At 44.6% G+C, this 18,980-nt stretch overlaps 4 protein-coding genes across 8 annotated transcripts; 2 read left to right on the top strand and 2 right to left on the bottom strand.

Moving 5' to 3' along the window:
- Window positions 1–729: 729 nt before the first annotated feature.
- On the bottom strand, window positions 730–4,459 carry LOC116325027 (kelch-like protein 23). The gene is made up of 3 exons (XM_031745832.2): window positions 3,371–4,459; window positions 2,791–3,202; window positions 730–2,665 (listed from the first exon to the last, which is right to left on the bottom strand). Exons 1-3 carry the CDS (start codon window positions 4,338–4,340, stop codon window positions 2,362–2,364), a joined length of 1,686 nt encoding a protein of 561 aa, XP_031601692.1. The 5' UTR covers window positions 4,341–4,459; the 3' UTR covers window positions 730–2,361.
- Window positions 4,460–4,599: 140 nt separating this feature from the next.
- Window positions 4,600–7,048, top strand: lsm7 (LSM7 homolog, U6 small nuclear RNA and mRNA degradation associated). Its single transcript, XM_031745150.2, has 4 exons — window positions 4,600–4,679; window positions 4,938–5,028; window positions 5,110–5,181; window positions 5,966–7,048. Exons 1-4 carry the CDS (start codon window positions 4,674–4,676, stop codon window positions 6,106–6,108), a joined length of 312 nt encoding a protein of 103 aa, XP_031601010.1. The 5' UTR covers window positions 4,600–4,673; the 3' UTR covers window positions 6,109–7,048.
- A 1,473-nt stretch (window positions 7,049–8,521) lies between these two features.
- On the top strand, window positions 8,522–16,595 carry tmprss9 (transmembrane serine protease 9). 5 transcript variants are annotated; one of them, XR_005610285.1, is made up of 17 exons: window positions 8,522–8,639; window positions 9,450–9,672; window positions 9,818–9,945; window positions 10,026–10,093; window positions 10,174–10,349; window positions 10,460–10,504; window positions 11,129–11,242; window positions 11,406–11,571; window positions 12,695–12,969; window positions 13,255–13,397; window positions 14,023–14,287; window positions 14,373–14,486; window positions 14,571–14,739; window positions 14,819–15,084; window positions 15,441–15,577; window positions 15,715–15,832; window positions 15,926–16,065. XR_005610285.1 is itself a non-coding variant. In XM_031745615.2 (16 exons), exons 2-16 carry the CDS (start codon window positions 9,531–9,533, stop codon window positions 16,311–16,313), a joined length of 2,370 nt encoding a protein of 789 aa, XP_031601475.1. In that variant the 5' UTR covers window positions 8,522–8,639; window positions 9,450–9,530; the 3' UTR covers window positions 16,314–16,595. The 5 variants fall into 5 exon arrangements, 3 of the variants coding, with proteins under 3 accessions (XP_031601475.1, XP_039462908.1, XP_039462907.1); XM_031745615.2 differs by lacking the exons at window positions 15,715–15,832; window positions 15,926–16,065 and adding an exon at window positions 16,152–16,595; XM_039606974.1 differs by having other exon boundaries at window positions 15,715–16,065.
- Window positions 16,596–16,729: 134 nt separating this feature from the next.
- On the bottom strand, window positions 16,730–18,957 carry timm13 (translocase of inner mitochondrial membrane 13 homolog (yeast)). Its single transcript, XM_031745634.2, has 3 exons — window positions 18,708–18,957; window positions 18,290–18,358; window positions 16,730–17,782 (listed from the first exon to the last, which is right to left on the bottom strand). The coding sequence occupies exons 1-3, from the start codon at window positions 18,825–18,827 to the stop codon at window positions 17,684–17,686; spliced, it is 288 nt and encodes a 95-aa protein (XP_031601494.1). The 5' UTR covers window positions 18,828–18,957; the 3' UTR covers window positions 16,730–17,683.
- Between the last annotated feature and the right edge of the window lie 23 nt (window positions 18,958–18,980).

Below are 18,980 nucleotides of genomic sequence, written 5' to 3'. Positions count from 1 at the left end.
CTAGATTTTTTAGGAGAACTGTGGCGCCCCCTGGTGCACAAAGCAGACGCTGCCCCTTTCTGATGCCTTTACAAAAAGTATTTCTTCTACAAACACGGACGTGAACCGTGTGTGTCTGTGCATCGTGTCTTTTTCTCACAGGCAGCATGATTTCCTAATCGGGTCTTTAGTTTTGTGCCTTGGCTGCTGTGTTTTAAACACTATGATATGAAGTCTGTGAGCTACTAGGGTTGCCTTTTTTGAAACAACACACAGGAAAGGCCTTATTGTAACGTGTGTTACGTGTTTTTGCGTTGTCATTTCTACCTTTGGAAGCCATGAACCTGATTCACACAGATGGGCATTATTGAGCTATTTTAGATAGTGGAGTTAAATACATAGATGAAATGCTCCTGTTTAAAATGAATGTAGAGATATTAGGAGCTGTATCTTTTAATATTTACCAGATTGTGTTCTGATGCTTGCATACATGTCTTTTCCCACCGTGCTGCTGCAGATGAACACATCATGTAATTCACTACCGCTGTATTAGTGGGAACTGGTGAAGGTGACTGGGTGAACATCCAGTCATCATTTATGTAACGATGGCTGTGATAGGGCTAGAAACGGGGCGTGTCTGTGCAGGGATGTGATGTCACTGAGGCCCACCGCACAACAGGGGGTTTAAAGTGAAACGCTGGAGCGCTAAAAGGGTCGATGCAGTGAATGAGACTGAGACCCACCGGGAGGTTGTTTTTAAGAAGACTGTTTTATTATGAGTGTTGATTTGTGACAACTTGAAAAGTTTAAATAAATGACTTCTGAATAAAACTTGTACAAATTGAGTCAAACTTTTATGAAACACTTACATTTTGTTCATACAAATGAACACACACACACACACACGCACACACGCACACACACAGGTAACCATACACAGTACTGTGCAAAAGCTTCTTTATGTTTTGCTATCGAGGTGACAGACTGTCTCGGTATGTTTTTAAAGTGCTCTTGAGCAATATTGCTCCAGGCTTCATGAAGGTTGGAGGTTGGCTGCTTTTTCATTCACTTTTATGTTGTGCAGTGTGTCCTTAAACATCTGAACAAATTGGACAAGTGGAGGATTAAAGAGGTGGCGGGCCTGTCTACAGCACATGAACAGTCTCTGAAAGTCCTGTCCTAAAGAGTTAAATGAAAAAAAAACACACAAGCAAAGCCCTGACACAGGACCTGAGAGATGCATCTGGCCCGTCAGCTGATCCATCTGCTGTTCGCTGAAGCCTCATCAGAAATGTTCTCAGTGGAAGGGTGGCTGTCAACAAGCCATTCTTAGGGAAAGGAAACAGGGAGAAAAGGCTGAGCTTTGCCAAATTACACACAAATTGGACTTAAACTTAGTGGCAACGAGTCTTGTGGAGTGAATCTACATTTGAAATGTTTGGTTCAAATCATGGCCAGTGTGTACAGGAGAGGTCAGGAGAGGTCAGGAGAGAGGTACAGCAGAGTGTCTACAGCCATCTGTAAAACACAGTGGAGGCTCTGTCACGGTTTGAGTCTCAGCCAGTGGTGTTGGGGTGTCCTACCTCACTACCTGCATGAATCTTTTCTGAGGTCGTCCTCTTTGCCTCCTGCTTGGCAGCTCCAACTGTACTTCTAGCTCCATCAGTCCTCGTCGCTCCAAATGAAAATCTTAACTCTGCCACCTCCAGACGTGCTTCTAGTTTTTTGTCAGGGCTAGTCTCTCCAACCTATACATCACAGCAGGTCTTGTAGCTTCTTGCTTCTATCCTTCTGTCTAAAATCACTCCTGACACTCGTCTCCACCCACTCCACCCTGACTGCACTCTCTTCTGGACTCTCCTTTTTCTTGGATGGTTGATATTAAACTGATCTACCTTCACTATCACTGCTCTTTGCATGTCTCCCTCTCATTCACACATGTGTATTCTGCTTCTACTGACTTTTACACCTCCACCTGCTCAGACTCTTCCGCCTGCTTCCTGCTCTCACCACACTTTACAACCATGCAGTAAAAGCATACCTGATAGAACAAAACACACTGGAACACTATCAGTCATGGACTGGCCTCCACAGAGCCTGGAACTCAGCGTTATTGATCTCTGGGATCATCTTAGTAGAGAATGGAATAAAAGAAGAGCTTTGCATGTCCTTCAAGAAGCCTGGAGAACTATACCTGAAGACTACTTAAAGCTTGCCTGAGAGTTCAGCCTGTGCTTTTTAAAGGTGGTCAGACCACATATTGACTTTCCCTTCATGTTTGCACATAAGTTGCTGCACCCATTTCCCATTTTCCTGACCAAATATAAAGAAAGAGGGATGGCTCGAGAGATTTGCACAATATTCCACATTCATCATAGAGCATCATGGGAGCATTCTTACGGTGACACACCCTCTGAGGGGCACGGGACAGGGTATGGCATCATCGACCTCAATGCAGGTGTCTATGTAAGGGTCCAGCAGCACCATGTTTGGGAATGCTTTGTTACTCTTTCTCTCGCTGACCAGGTATATCTGCCCAGTGACTGAGGAGCAGCCACAGAAGAACTTCTTGTTCAGACATTCCTCCTCCAGCACCATCCACTCATCTGTCTCCATGTCAAAACGAAGGGCTTGGCCCCCGAACAGGTAGAGGGCACTGTTGAGCTCCGTGGCAACCAGGTCATATCTAAAGAAGAATTAAAAAAATATGAATCTTTCTGTTTAATTGTCAGCTAATCATCCTGTATCCTTTATTTTGACATTTCAAACTTCATAAGAATGTAAACCTGGCAGTATCAGAAAGATACTCACCGTGGAAATGGAGAGTAGGAGACCACATCCCACTGATCCTGCTTCACCACATACCTCTGAATTCCACCATAAACCTCGCCGTTTTCATCCAGGCCGCACGCCACGTAGATACACGACCCCAGAGCAGCAGTGGCTGCCCTCTCTACGGCCCTGACCATGGGGCTCACTGCCTCCCAACCCTCCTCTGACCCAAGGACCAGCCTTTCTACATCATCCACAAGACCTTCGTCCATACTTCCCCCCAGGACGTACAGGACTGACTCGAGCCCTATGGAGCAGTGGCTGTGTCTGGACTTCTGCAGGGCTGGCCCGTCCACCCAGCGCTGGTTCCCACATTCGTAGATCCGGACCCAATCCACACTGAACCACAGAACATCCCGGAAGTAGCCACCTGTCACGACCACACTGTCTCCTAAATAAAAAGGAAATTTACAAAAATCTGTGAAAATGTAATGTCCAATATTCATGTAAGATAATAAAAACTAACTTAAGAATATTAAAAATACTGCACATGAAAAATAAGCACAATCTAACTTTTGCCAGTTTCATTATCATATTATCTTCATTATGCATCCATTACCCACTGCAGCCACGGAGTACTGTGTGAGGTTCTTCCTCTGCAGAGGCGCGCAGCTCTGCCATCTACCATTCATCGGGTGATACTGGTACAGCGCCTGTTCTTCCTGATCATGAGGCCCGCCCAGCACGAACAGGGTCTCTCTGGCCCTGGTCCTCCTCATTGACCGGCCCACTGACCAAGATGCTGGGAAATGTTCATTGAGCTTTAGGATGAGCCTGGCTCTGGGGTCAGAGCTTTTCATTCTGGTCAAGAGTTCAGTGATAAAAGGCAAGGACAGAGACTCGGGCCTCACCAGCTCAATGAGCTCCAGGAAATATTCTTCTCGTTTAGGGTCAAATGACACCCAGCGCAGTATTGCCTCCAGAGCCAGATCGTCTTTATGGATGGTTAGGTCATCGCTGGCAAGTAGATCTGCTACGGACTCTTTTGAGAGTGACAGAAAATCCTCTTCAGCTGAAATAGCAGAGAAGTGAGTGAGCACCACCTGTCGTGCTGCGGCATGAAGCTGAGTGCAACCCAGCTGCCAGGCGTAGGCCATCATCCCCAAACAGTTGCTGAGGTGCAGCTCACGCTCCAGGAACTTACAGCACAGCAGCCTGGCTCGCTCCAGCTGTAAAAAGTCGGACGTCTCGAGGATGCCCGTAACATTTTCTCTGTCCAAAGACAGGCTGCATGTTGTGGTATATTCCATCAAGGTCCTGAAATGCTGCAGACTCACACCTTTAATCTCTACCTGCCTTTTGCTGCTCTCCAACCCACAGCCAAAGAACAGAGCCCTGAAGTAAGGGCTCTGCAGGGCCAGATGTTGGCGGTTGACATAAAAAATCTCTCCTTCTACTTGTAGACTAGCATCAGGTGTTATATCAGCCTCAGAGTCCTTCACATGTGAAGCAGACTCATCCTCTTCTTCTGATACAAGCGTCAGTTCAAAGCTCTGCAGTTTCAGCTCATGGTCACCTCTGTCAGCCATGTCACAACAAACAGTCACCCCTCCTCCTGTCTTCTACACGGCTCCCCGTCCCTCTGCTCTCCAACACACCAGCTGGTGGTATTAATAGACTTTCCCCTTCTCGACCCACGTCTGGCAAAGGAAAAGGAGGTCAGATCCAAAAGCAGATGCTGATTATAAAACTGTGAGTTATAATATAAAAACTAACTCACGATACCATCCATATTAAATTAAATCATGAAGAGTCAATAAAACTATTTTTAAAAAGCAGTGACGTCAAGTAAAAGCGCTCGGTGTTTTGATTGGTGGAACATTCTTGAGGTCGAAATTTCACTTCCGTGTCACGCAGCTAACATGGCGGTGAGTTCGTGCATTCAAATACTTTTCTACCTTTGCACCCTTTGACGTTGTCAGATATGCTGTTAGCCCGTGAGTGTGTGTTTCAGCCGTAACCACAGATGTAAATCAGCACATTATAAGTAATATAAGGTGTTTTTGTTGTATCACGTTAGCTAACACGGCTAGCCTAGCTAACTGGGCTCATGCTCAGCTGGTGTTTGTGTGCGCGGTTAGCACACACGCGACTCACAAACGGCGTGTTTTGTTTTCTCTGCGCAGGATAAAGACAAAAAGAAAAAGGAGAGCATCTTCGACTTGTCCAAATACATCGATAAGCCGATTCGTGTAAAGTTTCAAGGAGGACGAGAAGGTAGGTGGATTAGTTATGATAACAAGCTAACAGGTAAGCAGCTAATGGAGACTTTACACCATGTATTTGTTTCCTCCTCAGCCAGCGGTGTCCTTAAAGGATTTGACCCTCTGCTGAACCTGGTGCTGGACGGCACTATTGAATACATGCGCGGTAAGTGTGCGCTTTAATGTCAAGACCATGGAAGGGGAAAATGGATTTACAGGGACAAAGAATGACACAAGACTGCGCCAGCACTGAAAAGTGTTTTGCGTTTCCTTTAACCTGAACACAAATGAATCATTTGCAACACTGAGGCAGAGCCCAGACTAACCTGAGTGGTGCTGTGATCACATCTACTCAAGGAGGACCCAGACTTGTAAAGTAACACTGCTGGTGATGATGAATATATGATGAAAGAATTTAGATGGTCCCATAGTTGGGAAATTTTATTTAATATATTGAGTCGAGCTGTGTGTTTAACCAAGCTTTGCTCACACTGAGGCTGGTGGTCGGCTGAGCTATGACTGCTGCAGCCTTCAGTCACACTGAGGAGTTTCTGTGCTAAAGTCATGTCAGCGTGTGGGTGCAAGTGTGAGCCCAGCTGAGTTAAATTAAAGTTTAGTTGGTGGTTTTGACACCACAGTGAAGTTAGGGTTGAAAAAACTGATGGTGGTGGTGGTCAGAGGGCCCGGTGGCGCCAGTGTCCGGCAGCCTCGCCTCTGTCAGTGCGCCCCAGGGTGGCTGTGGCTACAACGTAGCTGCCATCACCAGTGTGTGAATGGGTGGATGACTGGATGTGTAAAGCGCTTTGGGATCCTTAGGGACTAATAAAGTGCTATACAAATACAGGCCATTTATAAATACAGGCCATATATTTAAACTGATCGTGCAGCATCGGCTGCTGTTGTAGATAATGTGACGCTTACTTGTGTGCTCCTGCAACTCTTATGTTTAGATCCAGATGACCAGCTGAAGCTGACAGAAGACACCAGGCAGCTGGGGCTGGTGGTCTGCAGAGGAACCTCCGTAGTGCTGATCTGTCCTCAGGATGGCATGGAAGCCATACCAAACCCGTTCATACAGCAGCAGGACGGCTAACACACAAGCTCTCCCCTGCTCACTTACACGTACATGTACACGCTTGAATATTTAGTTGTTTCTTTCCCTTAGTTTTTATTTCGTTTTAACAATAACGGTAATCATTAATGGAGCCAAGCCGATTTAGTTAAGCAGCAAAAAAACGTTTGAATGCACTTCACTTTTATTTCAGTCTGATGTGCAAATTTGTAAAGATTTGTGTTGTAAAGAGCCCATAAATGTGGGATGTGTAAACAGTACCATTTTCTTTTTATCCAGAATAAGTGAACTTTTTACTATTCTTTGTTGTTTTGATAAGAAAATAAAGTGAAAATGTAATTATGCCGACTTTTGGAAGTTTTGCTCTACTCTCCTGGCTGCACAGCTTTACATTCAGAATTACAGTTGTGAAATCGACCACTTTAAATGTGATTTAGAGATTCCTGAAAATCGTCAGCATGACTCAGCTGCTGCTGCGAGTTAGATATGGCTCCATTTTTATCTCATACACTGAGTTTCACGTGTTCCTCTACGGCGCGGGTTCTCTGCCATTCCACATGTCAGGAAAAACTAAGTCACACCCCAAACTTTTAGTTTTTAATCATTCAGTGAAACCAAGCAAAGACTCAGAGATACAGACACAGGTGTGACTGCATCAGCAGTCTCGTATTTATCCTTCCTAAAAACGGCTTTATTGAAATGAGTTCCTGCTTTATTTTTCTCCCTTTATCCAGACTCCAGCTTCTGTGGCTCGCTCCACACTTTTGGACCCACTGCTCTACAGCTGAGCATCACTGCTTGCTGTCCAGCTTAGCCGGCAAAAAAATACGTCAAACGCTTAATAATGCAACGCCAATTCCAAAACAGTTGGCATGTTCTTTAAAATGTGCACAAAAACAATACAATGATTTGCAAATTTCATAAATCTGTATTTTATTCATAATAAATAATTTAAACGTGATGTTTTCTAAGAAAATGTGCCATTTTAAGATGTGATGGCAGCAACATGTTTCAGAAAAGTTGATATGGCAGCTACGAAACAGAAGTTGTGTGTGTATGTAGTTGTAAGAAACAACTGTTGAAAATTTTAAAACTTAAAGACTCAATATGTCATCAAAAGAGGCCACGAATCTGGGGAATGCCAAAAATTAAAAACTTTATTAAAAACAGACATGTGCCTGTTGTGCAAATCACTGCACGGGTTCAAAAACACTGCGTCATCCACAAATGCACATTGAAGAGAAGAAGAAATCATCCGAAGAGAAAGCCACACGATCCAGAAACATCCCGGCCTTCTCTGGCGGAAAACTCAGTGTGATGGAATTTGAATTTAAAATTCTTATTTGAAAACTTGGACTAAAGACGAGAGGGCTTGTTGTGGGCACCAAGCTCCAAAGGCTCCATCTCTGATGTTACAGGGGGGTGTCAGTGTCTGTGGACGTGGACTATCTATGCTGAAAGGTACTTACAGGTTTTAGACCAACACGTGCTCCCATCCACTGGTGTCTTTTTTCAGGGAAGGCCTTGCATATTTCAGCAATACGATGCTGAAACACATGAATCTATTACAGCAGCATCATAGTAGACAGTGTGCTGATCAATGTGCAGTCCAGTTTCACCAGCTGCAAACATCTGGAGCACCATGAAATCAGAAAAATACAACAAACAAGGCCAGAGCTGATTTCTGTTGATATGCTCCTCATCCCCCTGACTTCACAGAGAGTGGTCGTTGTACTTAAACACCTGACAGAAGTCACCTGGTTATGTTCAGTGATCCGTGTGATGATGTCGTTCGTGATCTTAAAGTTTTGAAATACTGGGAGTGTCTGTTGAGTGTGAGAAGATAAACCATTCGAGCCTGTAAACGCAGCAACAAAGAGGCTGTTGTGGCTTTGAATAGTTTGGGTAGTGCTTTCGCAGGGCGGGGGGATAATCCCAGTTTGCACCTCGAGCTTTACACGGAGCATTTCTTTGTTTACAGCAGTACGTGTCTATTTTTTTTTGTTAAAAGTAGATCCATGTGCTTTGAAATTAGGGACAACTGTTACTGTTCAAATAATTACACAGTAGTTAAACTGTGTTTACAGTTATGGAAACTATGAATAAAGCCTTAAATACACTTTAAACTTGTGACGCCATTAACTTCCATGCAAGAAGTCAGTAAAGTGACAGACTGGAGACGCTGTGGGCCTTAATGGTTTGCCAGCTTGTTGTGAGTGCAGAACTTGCAGCCAGGAACAAAAAGGCCGAATTAAAGGAGGCTTGGCCCCTCCTCCTCCTCCTGTTGCTCAGTCACTGTGTCAGTGGAGCACTGACAAGCAGCACCTCAGCCGCTCTGGAGCGTTTCGAGCCATTTTCATCACTGCTTTGTTCCAACTTGTTGTACTGAAGGATGCGTGTTTGTTATTTACCTGGAGACTGTGGACGCTGTGAGGTAACGGCAGAAACACCTGTGCACACCGGGGTGTAACCAAAGGGATCAACAAGGATGGAAGGAGGGTCGGCCGGAGATTTGTGAAGACTTACCGACTTTTAAAGGCAAACAGAAAAAGGTGAGTTACCTGCGGGACGGGAAAAAGGCACGCCTCCTGGCTAAAGGAACAAATAGCGGACCTCTTGGTCTCCTCGCCCGGTCTTCAGTCTCCGTGTCTGTTCTTGCTGGAACTTCGGGATGTTGTAAATGTCAGTGCTGAGAGCAACAGATGAAGAGGTGAGTGAGTCTACCTCAGAACATAAAGCCTGCATTGTTTAACGCTCCGCGGTGTGAGACGTACCTGAGACGCTGTGTGGAGTTTATCTGCAAAGATTTACGGACGTTTTCTTGTCTTTACTGTGACCTTTCCCCACATCGGATTTGTGATTGCCAAGCAACATGGCCCCCTTGGTTTATTTTACGCACTCCTCAGTCTGCGCCGCCGGGCGGTACCTTTTTTTGTACTTTTGAATAGTTTGAGTAGTTATGATCATTATTTCTTTACTGACAAACAGTTTTTGAGAGCTAAACGTATCTTTACATTTAACTCTGTGTGTGTGTGTGTGTGTCTTTTACTCTTTGAAGCTAAAAGAGGCCGCACAAACACATGAGACATCAGTGGAAAGGCCAGGATGTCTTCTATTAAGCACACCAGGACTTAGTAGCCCAAACAAAAGTTCATTACAGGGAACATAAATGAATAAGCTGGGTCTGAGGTCGATATATATGTCAGATAAACTTCATTCCTGTCTCTGCCAGCACTGTTATTTAGTCTCTATGTTCAGGAATATTAGCCTAATCATAAAAGTGTCTGTTGTTGATTAAAGTCATGTTCCCAGTCTCATGTCACACTAAATCCAGTGACACGCAGCACATTTCTTTCACTCAGGCTTGAATCGTTTTGTCTGTGAGGCATTATGGTGCTGGAGACAGTCGACGGTGAGTTGTGAGGCGGTGCTGTGAATCCAACATGGAAGCGCAGAAGGATGAAGGCCGAGGGCCGTGGTCATCTTCGCCTCCCGCTCCCTCCAGCTCTGTCTGCTACAGGAGCGGTCTCATACTCTTCCTCCTCTTCTTCCTTATTATTGGCATCTTTGTGGGCCTGGTTATAGGTGAGCCTGCACACGAATGTTGGGTGTAATGTTTTGTGACATTTCGTGGTATCAGACGTTTTTAAACTGATCCAGCATGAACCGTTTACAGATTTCACTGCAGATGCGATCACTTACTGATAACTTTGTCCTGCTTTACCCCCAGCGTACCTTGTGCAGGAGCAGCATCATTTCGTGGAGACGGTGGAGCTCAGAGGTCTGAAGTACGATGCTGCACTGCAGGATAAGAGCTCTGGTTTCTCCATAGTACTGTCCTCAGTTTTAAAGTCCAGGGTTAGTGCTGGTTCACAACACAATGAGAGCGCAGGTCTTTATTTAAAAGGTGTTCAACTGTTACTAATTCTCACCTTCAGATTAAAAATGTCTTCACCGCCTCATCCATAACACATCACTTTGTTGATTGCAGCGTTGTTGCCTATGGGTAAGCACTGAGTCATTTATTCAAGACAAAAACAGGATGTAAGATGGAACATTGCCAGTTTTTTTTTCTCTCCTTCCTAGTAACATTAATGGAGATGTGATGGCGACGCTCCGACTGGTCTTCAGGGTGTCCAAGATCCAGCAGTATTCGGAAAACTTTGTTCAGGACTTGCTGAGTGCAGGGCTCAGCTCACTGATGCACGGGAAACCGCTGGAGGTGCCTGAGTTTGGACGGATCGACACTATCATCCTGCTGGGTAGTTAAGCTGTCACCAGAGTCTTTACGTTTGTTAGGAGTGACAAAGGTTTAGTACATCAGCTGAGAGCTTCCAGGCCTCGTGGAGCTAACATTCCTCCTTCTTTGTAGGAGCCAGTGGAAAGTCATTTTATGCTATTGGAGACAGTATGATAGGTAAGTTACACACAGGCACAAAACCAAAGTTACATTTGTGCTTACTTACATCAGTAATGTACCACCAGCTGGATGCCAATAAATTACTGTAAAAGTACTTATAGGAAAGTAAAGTTACTGTAAATGAAACAGTAAAAATGTATTTGAACACTTTTAAATTTATAGCAGTGGAAAGTTTATCATTTACATCTTTATTTGTACAAGAAAAAGGTACATCAAACTCTATATCTGACTTCCATCACCTCAAAGTCTTTTCATTTCTTTTATTATTAGCCAAGCTAAACTCAGATGTTCACCTAATGATGGCACTTCCATCTGGAATGAAAGGATTTGCCGCACAGACATCCGTCCTCCTCCCAAACATCCATTTAATTAATTATCCTGTTAAATCGTGCATCGTGTACAACAAAGTCTCAGCTTTTCAGGAGCCAAAAATCGGCCTTTGTGTTCTGAAACAGTCCATTTTCCAGCTCATCCAGCAGGTTTTCAATGTAGTAATTTATCTATAGAAGTAAGAATTGTAACTTTGATAAGTCACCAGTTTTGCAAAAACTCTACTATCCACTGTTGTTGTTATTTATTCATTTATTTTATGCATATTGAAAGTTTTTTTTGGCTCTCCAGCCAGCTGTCCTGACAACACTTTCACCTGTGACAACGGAGAATGTGTCACTAAAGTAAACCCAGAGTGTGACTTCGTCCCAGACTGCGCAGATGGATCTGATGAAGCTCGCTGTGGTGAATTCCTCCTCAAACTACAGAAGACATAGCTAACCACAGCAGCTCCGTTATTCCCTCTGTTATTAATGAGTGTACATCGTTACCACAGACCTGAGCAGATTATACTGCGACATATCTGCTTTTAATCACTTACACTAGTTTTTCTTCACCCAACCCACAGCCTGTGGTACGCGTCCTGCCATGGGGAGTCGGGTGGTGGGCGGTGAGGACGCACGGCAAGGGGAGCTGCCGTGGCAGGTCAGCCTGAGGTTCCATGGGCAGCACATCTGCGGAGCCACCATCATCAATGAACGCTGGCTCGTCAGTGCAGCACACTGCTTTGAGAGGTAGCTCTCATTTAAATCCATTTAAAAACAATAGTTTGAAATTGTATTTTTGCTTGGTAATCAGTACAGTCATTAAGCTTTCAGCCTTCAAATGCTCAATACCGTTGGATCAGAGTATGGAGAGGTGAATGTAACTTGCAGTTTACAGGTGCTTTACAGAAGCACAGCACTGATGTACTTACTGTATACAGTACTGTAGTATTTGTATGTTTGGCTTCTTCCACACTATTTTGGAGGTAAATACTGTACTTGATTGTCCATGCTGTTCATTTTAAAGCTTTAACTATAAATTGTTTTTCAAACATACGTTTACTAGTATTTTTGCCTTGTTGGCAGATCATCATCATCATCACCTTTATTTATAAAACAACCACAGCTGACACAAAGTGCTGTACATTTGAACTAAATAATAAAATTAGATAAGATATAAATAAAAGCGAAAATAAAATAATTAAATAAATAACTAAGTCTCACTGAGGTCAAACACCAAAGAATAAAAATGGGTTTTAGGATGTGTTTTAAAGGTGGACAGTAAAGGGGCCTCTAACATACAAGGGCAGGTTATTCCATCATTTAGGAGCAAAGATAGAAAAGGCCCCGCCCCCTCTGAGCTCCTCCTGGATCTCGGTACTTCCAGGAGCAGCTGGTCAGCTGACCTGAGAGACCGACAGGGTGTGTGGGGATGAAGAAGCTCAGAGAGGTAAGGCGGGGCTAGACTGATAAAGATACCCAGCAGTACACAAGTAATTAAAGTTCTCTACCAGAGCACCATTAAATTAATTTACATATTACTTCATCATTAATTATGATGTATATGATTCTGGGTGCTTTAACTCTAGGAATGTTTTGATCCTAAGGTTTTCCCACTATTACTTAAACAGGGCTATGATGCTTCTTTCACCACTTTGCAATCAGTTACATAAAACACATGTTCTCATGTGCTGTCGTGCAATAAATCAGTATTAGGACACATGACTGCACATGAGCCTGAAAATGATTTTCAGTTTCTGTTTTTGATCAAATATTCTGTTCTGGCTTTTGATGCTAGAGAAGTCCTTAAGAAACAACAATCCCATTTCATGAATATACACCATAATTTATGATTGCCCTCTTCTGGTTTTAGGGTCAATAACCCCAAAGAATGGACAGCCCTGGTTGGGGCGACGCTGGTGAGCGGTGAGGAGCCAGAGTCCAGAACGATTAACATCAAGTCCATAACTGTGTCTCCAGACTACAACCCCATGACCACGGACAATGATGTAACTGTGCTGGAGCTGGAGACGCCGCTCACGTTCAGCTCTTCCGTGCAGCCTGTCTGCATTCCCTCCCCATCTCATGTTTTTGCACCTGGTCAGAGCTGCATTGTGTCCGGATGGGGTGCCGTGCACCAGTTTAGCTGTGAGTCCGCAGGAGTGCACACAAAACACAACAGACGAGTCATTTAGAGTCAAAACTTCCTGATATACTTTAAGAAGCAAGAAGGACTGTCAAACAGGTCGATGGGTGATTATTTCACACACCTGAAGTTGCATTTTTGACATTTTTGACATTTTGCATTTTTAGGATTTTCTTGCATTTTTGACAAGAAAATCCTAAAAACTTGTTCTTGAAAGCTGTCGTCTTGTCATTTAAGGTGAAATATGACAAGTGGGAGTAATCAGTGTGTCGTGCGTTCTTCTGCAGTCACGCTGCCTTCCACGCTGCAGAAAGCTGTGGTGAAAGTCATTGACTCCAAGGTGTGCAATAAGTCATCTGTGTACAGAGGAGCGATCACTCCAAACATGATGTGTGCTGGATTCCTGCAGGGCAAGGTGGACTCGTGTCAGGTCAGTGGTGGAAACGGTTCATATGCGGTGGCTGTAACAGGATGAGAAAGGGGGCGTCTCGATACGTACACTGACGATCTGAAGGTCTGAGGATCGCTAAAAATATTCACACCGTTCTCACCTTAAAAACTGAGACCTATAAGCCATCTGTTCATCTCAGCATAACCGTGTGGTGTTAATTATACAGTGAGAACACGAGGCTCAGTCTTAGAGAAATCCACTTCAAAATATCTTATGTTGCATAAATTTTGTAACATGTTTTGGAAAAATTAATTTCTCTGTATGTAAAATGTTCTTTTTTTTAGACAAAAATATGAACTTGTAAGAATGTGTAAAATGCACTTATTACATAATTGTTTCAACATTTAAAGCAATAACTGTGAATTAAGACAGCTGATATCGTTCCCCTTCTTGGTCGTGTTGTCTCCCTAAGAAAGACAAAATGCTCTTAGACATGTCTCGCAGTAGCTCAGTGAGTTTCAAGGTTCAGAGCTGATGCTTAAAATCGTGGTGATTAGCCTAATGATGCTAACATCCTGACCAGCCAGAGCAGATTACCTGATGCTGAATAGTTGAAAGTTACCAAAGATGACACTTTTCAGAGTATCATGTGTGTCCTGTGCAGGGGGACTCTGGAGGACCTCTGGTGTGCGAGGGGGCCCCGGGAAGATTCTTCCTGGCTGGGATAGTGAGCTGGGGTGTGGGCTGCGCTCAGGTCAACAGACCTGGGGTTTATTCCCGTGTTACCAGGCTCCGTAACTGGATTCTAAGCCGGGCCGATCCCACCTCGGTTCATGATTATGTTCCCACTGTGACAGAGTTTAATACCCCACCAGCACCCAGGACCTCAGCTGATAACGTGTCGTCTGCAGCAGCGCTGCCGCTGTCTGGTAATGTCAGCCTGAAAGCTCCTTAATCTTAAGAGCTTTATCAGTTACTGAGATTCATTTATTTAATCTCTCCGTGTTTTTCCAGCCTTGAATTGCAGTGGAAACTTCAAGTGCAGCTCCACTTCCTGCATCAGCAAGGTCAACCCGGAGTGTGACAGAGTCGCAGACTGTCCCAACGGGGCCGATGAAAGAAACTGTGGTAAACTTAAAATGCACGAAGGACGGTGTATGAGGAGGAATTTAAGGGTCATTCTTCTTAACTGCGTTTTTTTTTTTTTTAAAGACTGCGGCGTGCGCCCTGCACTGGGCTCCCATAGGATCGTGGGCGGAGTCACGGCTCGGAGGGGAGAGTGGCCTTGGATCGGGAGTCTTCAGTACCAGAGGCTTCACAGATGCGGTGCCACCCTCATTCACAATAGGTGGTTACTGACTGCAGCGCACTGCTTCAAAAGGTATTTCATACATTTATATCAAAACTCGTTTCACTGAAAGCTCAGGAATGATTCTAATATTAATAAGTTACATCTATAGTGACTCTACTCCCAATAACTGGGCCGTGAGCCTGGGATCTGTGCTGCGATCTGGGGTAGGAGCCCTGGTCGTTCCCATCCATAGGGTAATCATCCACCCGGCCTTTAATGGCACCAACATGGACCATGATGTGGCTTTGCTGGAGCTGGCCGTCCCAGCCCCGATGTCTTACACCATCCAGTCTGTCTGTCTTCCATCACCAGTACACCGCTTCTTAAAGAGCGCAGAGTGCTACATCACAGGGTGGGGATCCATGAGAGAGGGAGGTGAGAGATGAACCCACAAAACTAAACGTCCTGCATTTAGAGGTCACACAGAAAAGAAATGAAATGTCTTTAGTAAGAAATAAAGGCAGGGGAGCACGAGAGGCGAGATCATTTTCACGTTATTGACTTAACTCAGCCTTCAGAGGTAAGAAGAAAAGCAGGAATAGCTGCGTGGGCTGTTCGGCCTCTCACGACTGAATGTGATATGAATGCTTAGCCTCTGACTTATCTACCTCTGAAAGTCCTGCTGTTAAAACAGGACAATGTGGATATGGATGTTTGTCAGTCTCCATAGCAACAAAAAAACTGGTACTGTTGCGATCACACCTGTTCTGTGTATAATGCTCTTTCCACAGGTTCATTGACCAACCTGCTACAGAAAGCTGCCGTGAGCATCATTGACCAGACGGACTGTCAGCAATCATACGGTAGCGTTCTGACTTCAAGCATGATGTGTGCGGGATTCATGGCGGGAGGTCGGGACACCTGCTTGGTAAGATGTTCACACTTCCTGTTTTACAATCGTTAAAAAGTTCCTAACCTGGAGACTTGGTTAACATCAGGCTGGTGCACTGCATGTAGTGCTCGGAGGCTGGAGGAAATATGACTGTGCTACTGGTGTCTTTACAGTGAATGGTTAACCAGGCTGGAGCAAAGTCAGCCTCGATCTTCACCCTTTAAAGGGTTCTCCGCTTCGCCTTTGGAAACAGGCTGACGATAAATTATGGTTTAAAAACAAGAATCAGATGTAAGAGAAAAAAGAAAAAGAATAAATCTAGAAAATGTGACCACCTCACAAACATACGCTGATCTGATAGAAAATGTACGCTTTCTTTCACAGCAAAGGCAGGCCACCCCTTTGCACCCTCTCCATAATCTTCTTATGTAACGAAACCCTCATGCATTCCTGTTTCGGTCAGAGCACCTGGCTCAGCTGCAGACTGACTGACATTCTCTTTACTCCCCCGCTCCCATACTCATCTTCAGTCGGCTATTCTGCTCTTATAAATGCATTAAAGTTATTTAAATTCCAAATGAAACTGTTGATCTGTTTTTTGATATTGCAGGGAGACTCTGGAGGGCCGCTGACGTGCCGTCAGCCCTCCGGTCAGTGGTTTATTGCTGGAGTAACCAGCTGGGGACACGGATGTGGCCGAGTCGGTTTCCCGGGAGTTTACACTCGTGTGACGTCTATCAGGAGCTGGATATCCACATACCTACCGTTCTGATGAAGGAAGAACTGTGTCTGCAGAGAACTGAGGTCATGCTAAACAGCCACACACAAATACTCAGTGTACACAGCACTGACCTTTGTGACCCTCCGGTCACAGGTGCTGTCGGTAGTGCTGTGCTTTTACCTGAACTGGGCCCATCCTCCTCCCACCTGAACTGTGGCTTAAACATTCAGCTAGCACGGATCATTTGGAGTATTTATTACATTTATTTATTGTCATGGATGGTAAACACACTGCACATGGCCTTGTGTGGAGAACATTCATTTATGGGTCAATATAATGGTATTGTGATCTTTTACTGTAAGGTGGATTTGTGGGGAAAGTCTACTCTGTACAAAGTCAGTGACGTGGGACTCGGTGTCGTTCTGTTGGTGGATATTCGCTCTTTTGATCAGAAACGAGAGAACACCTGATTGATGAGATTTATTATTTTTTCTTGGGGAAAAAAAATATCACTGATTGCAAAAGATGTTCACAGAGCTTTTCTGGCTCCTCACACAAACTCAGGAGGTTCCCAGATATCTAACAAACCGCATGCACACGAGGCTGAGAAAGGTGCAGTACCCCGTCTAGGGCGAGGGAGACCCCGCTGAAACAAACCCACTACTGTGGAGGGCAGCAGATAGAGTGACAACCAGAAAACATGTCAGACAAAACAGTGTTGTTCTCCAGCTGTACTTTGATATAGGTCTGTTTGGAGGCTTGTAAATGTCAAATTCATGCTGGTGAAAACACCAAATTGCTCCTCGATTCTTCCTGATGATTTTTAAGCACTTTTTTTCTTTCCTTTAAGGGCTCCAGGAAATATTTAGTCTCGAAGCTCAATCACCCGGCAAAGAATGTGAAACAGTGTTTAAAGGAGAGTCTGCAGTGACTGGGAGAAGTTTACTGTTACTGGTATTACAGGCAGAAGCATTCGATGGGCAGGCAGATGAGTCACAGTAAGTAAGGCGGGCCTATTGAGCCAAACTGCATCTGGAGTCCTTTTAGCAGCACAGCAGGCTCAGCCTCCTGTCGCAGCGTCAGCAAACACTTTCAGACACATTCACACTTAAGCAGGTAATTTAGTGTTTCCAATCAACATGGCAAGAACACGCAGAAAATGAATTATTATATTTCTAACGTAAAACACAATCGATTTAACATTGGTAGTGAACTGTTCCTCAGAGCAGAAAAACTGTCCACAGAGACACTGGTATGGCTGCAGTCCACAGGCTCTGCTCTGCCTGTCACAGGTATTGTGAAAGATGTTGCGCCGCTGTCGTGGCAAAACTCGTGCACAGCGTGGGCCCTCCTGCAGAGCACTGCATCGGCCCTCGCTGTGTGCGGCAGCCTGAAGAAGGGAAAGATGAAGAGAGAGGAGTTCACATGCGAGCTCTTTCTCGCTGCAGTCTGGAGTTGTATGTTCGGGACACGGTGTTCCAGGCGTCCATATACCGGTCCATACACATGGCGATACACTTCTGTTAGGGACAAGGCAAAAAAAAAAAAAACACGGGTTAAAAGTCCAGAGAAATAATCCACTCGTGGTCTATAAAGAATTTAACCAATTTAAAACTGTGATTAATACCAAAAAAATGTTTCTGATGCACTCCTCCTTGTTTTCAAATATAAATATATATATAACAAGTTTATCCTAGGAGCAGTTCTGCAGGGAGAGACAGACCAACGCAGATCGACTCTAACCTGGAAACGAGACACTGATGAAGACTCGGGAGTCGATACATGTTGGTCCATCTTATCCTACGATAAACCTGTTATATTATTCTACAAGATGATGGAGTACCTCAGCAACACCTTATGTTTCTGGTATTGCGCTTGCATTTGACCCACTCAAAAACACCTGTCAGGTAAGCCTTTAGAGCCCTGCAGCACTTTCGTTATGCCCTCCTGTTTTCTTAAAAACGTGATCACTTCTTTGCTCGGAGCAGCAGTGCATCACTGAAGCAACTCAGTCCGCCAGTGCATACCTGCTCAGAGTTGTCCAGTGTGCTTCCAGGCTTGCCTATGCACTTCTTGAAGCATTTATCGGTCATTCTCTGAAATATGAAAAACAATCTTTTATTAGCATTTACAACTCTGACAGCAGCAGCGCAGAATATTTGCATGACTTTAAAAAAAAAAAAAAGACCCTCCAAAGTTGGTCTGGCTCAAAAGTATCTTTTTATGTCAGCAGCATTTCGGCTCGTGTGTTTATATGAGCCGTGTATTAACATGCTGACAGGATCCATAAACCTTACAGAAGTTATTGCGGGCTAAAAAATAAAATAGTCTTACACACAGGACGAAGAACAAAGCCATTGTACAGCTTTGACCCGTAAAGGTAAAAGCACTCAGCACTTACTCAATGTGTGCTTGCTAGCTTAGCAGCTGTGTTCATTGATTTACCTGCAGCAGCTCCTGAGCGTTAGCCACCGCGATCTGGACCTTGACCTGCTCCATGATGGTACCGGTGTCCATTTTTCCGCCGGACCCTCCTGCTGAGAAGTCTGAACCAAAGCCGTCCATTTCCGCCACAGTCGTGTTCTTCAAACTCACCTTTGCGGAGCTTCTTCCAATACACGTGCAAACAGCCGCTGCTAGCCTTAGCCGGCGTTAGTTTCCGATGCCCTTGACAGAAGCTGTGCCTGTTGCGTCATTTCCGTGTGAGCCACTCGGCGT

This window comes from Oreochromis aureus, linkage group 23 (genome assembly GCF_013358895.1).
Source record: "Oreochromis aureus strain Israel breed Guangdong linkage group 23, ZZ_aureus, whole genome shotgun sequence".
NCBI classification, from domain to species: Eukaryota; Metazoa; Chordata; class Actinopteri; order Cichliformes; family Cichlidae; genus Oreochromis; species Oreochromis aureus.
The sequence above is the reverse complement of the archived record's forward strand: the minus strand, read 5'-3'. Positions and strand labels throughout refer to the sequence as shown.

Excerpts from the sequence above, each read along its gene's own strand:
- LOC116325027 (XM_031745832.2), bottom strand. The coding sequence starts at position 4,340 with ATGGCTGACAGAGGTGACCATGAGCTGAAACTGCAGAGCTTTGAACTG. Across the intron at positions 3,203-3,370 it reads GTACTCCGTGGCTGCAGTGG|GAGACAGTGTGGTCGTGACA; the intron begins GTAATGGATGCA and ends CTTTTTATTTAG. Across the intron at positions 2,666-2,790 it reads TCCTACTCTCCATTTCCACG|ATATGACCTGGTTGCCACGG; the intron begins GTGAGTATCTTT and ends ATTCTTCTTTAG.
- timm13 (XM_031745634.2), bottom strand. The coding sequence starts at position 18,827 with ATGGACGGCTTTGGTTCAGACTTCTCAGCAGGAGGGTCCGGCGGAAAA. Across the intron at positions 18,359-18,707 it reads ACGCTCAGGAGCTGCTGCAG|AGAATGACCGATAAATGCTT; the intron begins GTAAATCAATGA and ends TTCATATTTCAG. Across the intron at positions 17,783-18,289 it reads CACTGGACAACTCTGAGCAG|AAGTGTATCGCCATGTGTAT; the intron begins GTATGCACTGGC and ends TGTCCCTAACAG.
- lsm7 (XM_031745150.2), top strand. Across the intron at positions 5,029-5,109 it reads GTTTCAAGGAGGACGAGAAG|CCAGCGGTGTCCTTAAAGGA; the intron begins GTAGGTGGATTA and ends TTTCCTCCTCAG. Across the intron at positions 5,182-5,965 it reads CACTATTGAATACATGCGCG|ATCCAGATGACCAGCTGAAG; the intron begins GTAAGTGTGCGC and ends TCTTATGTTTAG.
- tmprss9 (XM_031745615.2), top strand. The coding sequence starts at position 9,531 with ATGGAAGCGCAGAAGGATGAAGGCCGAGGGCCGTGGTCATCTTCGCCT. Across the intron at positions 9,673-9,817 it reads CTTTGTGGGCCTGGTTATAG|CGTACCTTGTGCAGGAGCAG; the intron begins GTGAGCCTGCAC and ends CTTTACCCCCAG. Across the intron at positions 13,398-14,022 it reads GCAAGGTGGACTCGTGTCAG|GGGGACTCTGGAGGACCTCT; the intron begins GTCAGTGGTGGA and ends TGTCCTGTGCAG.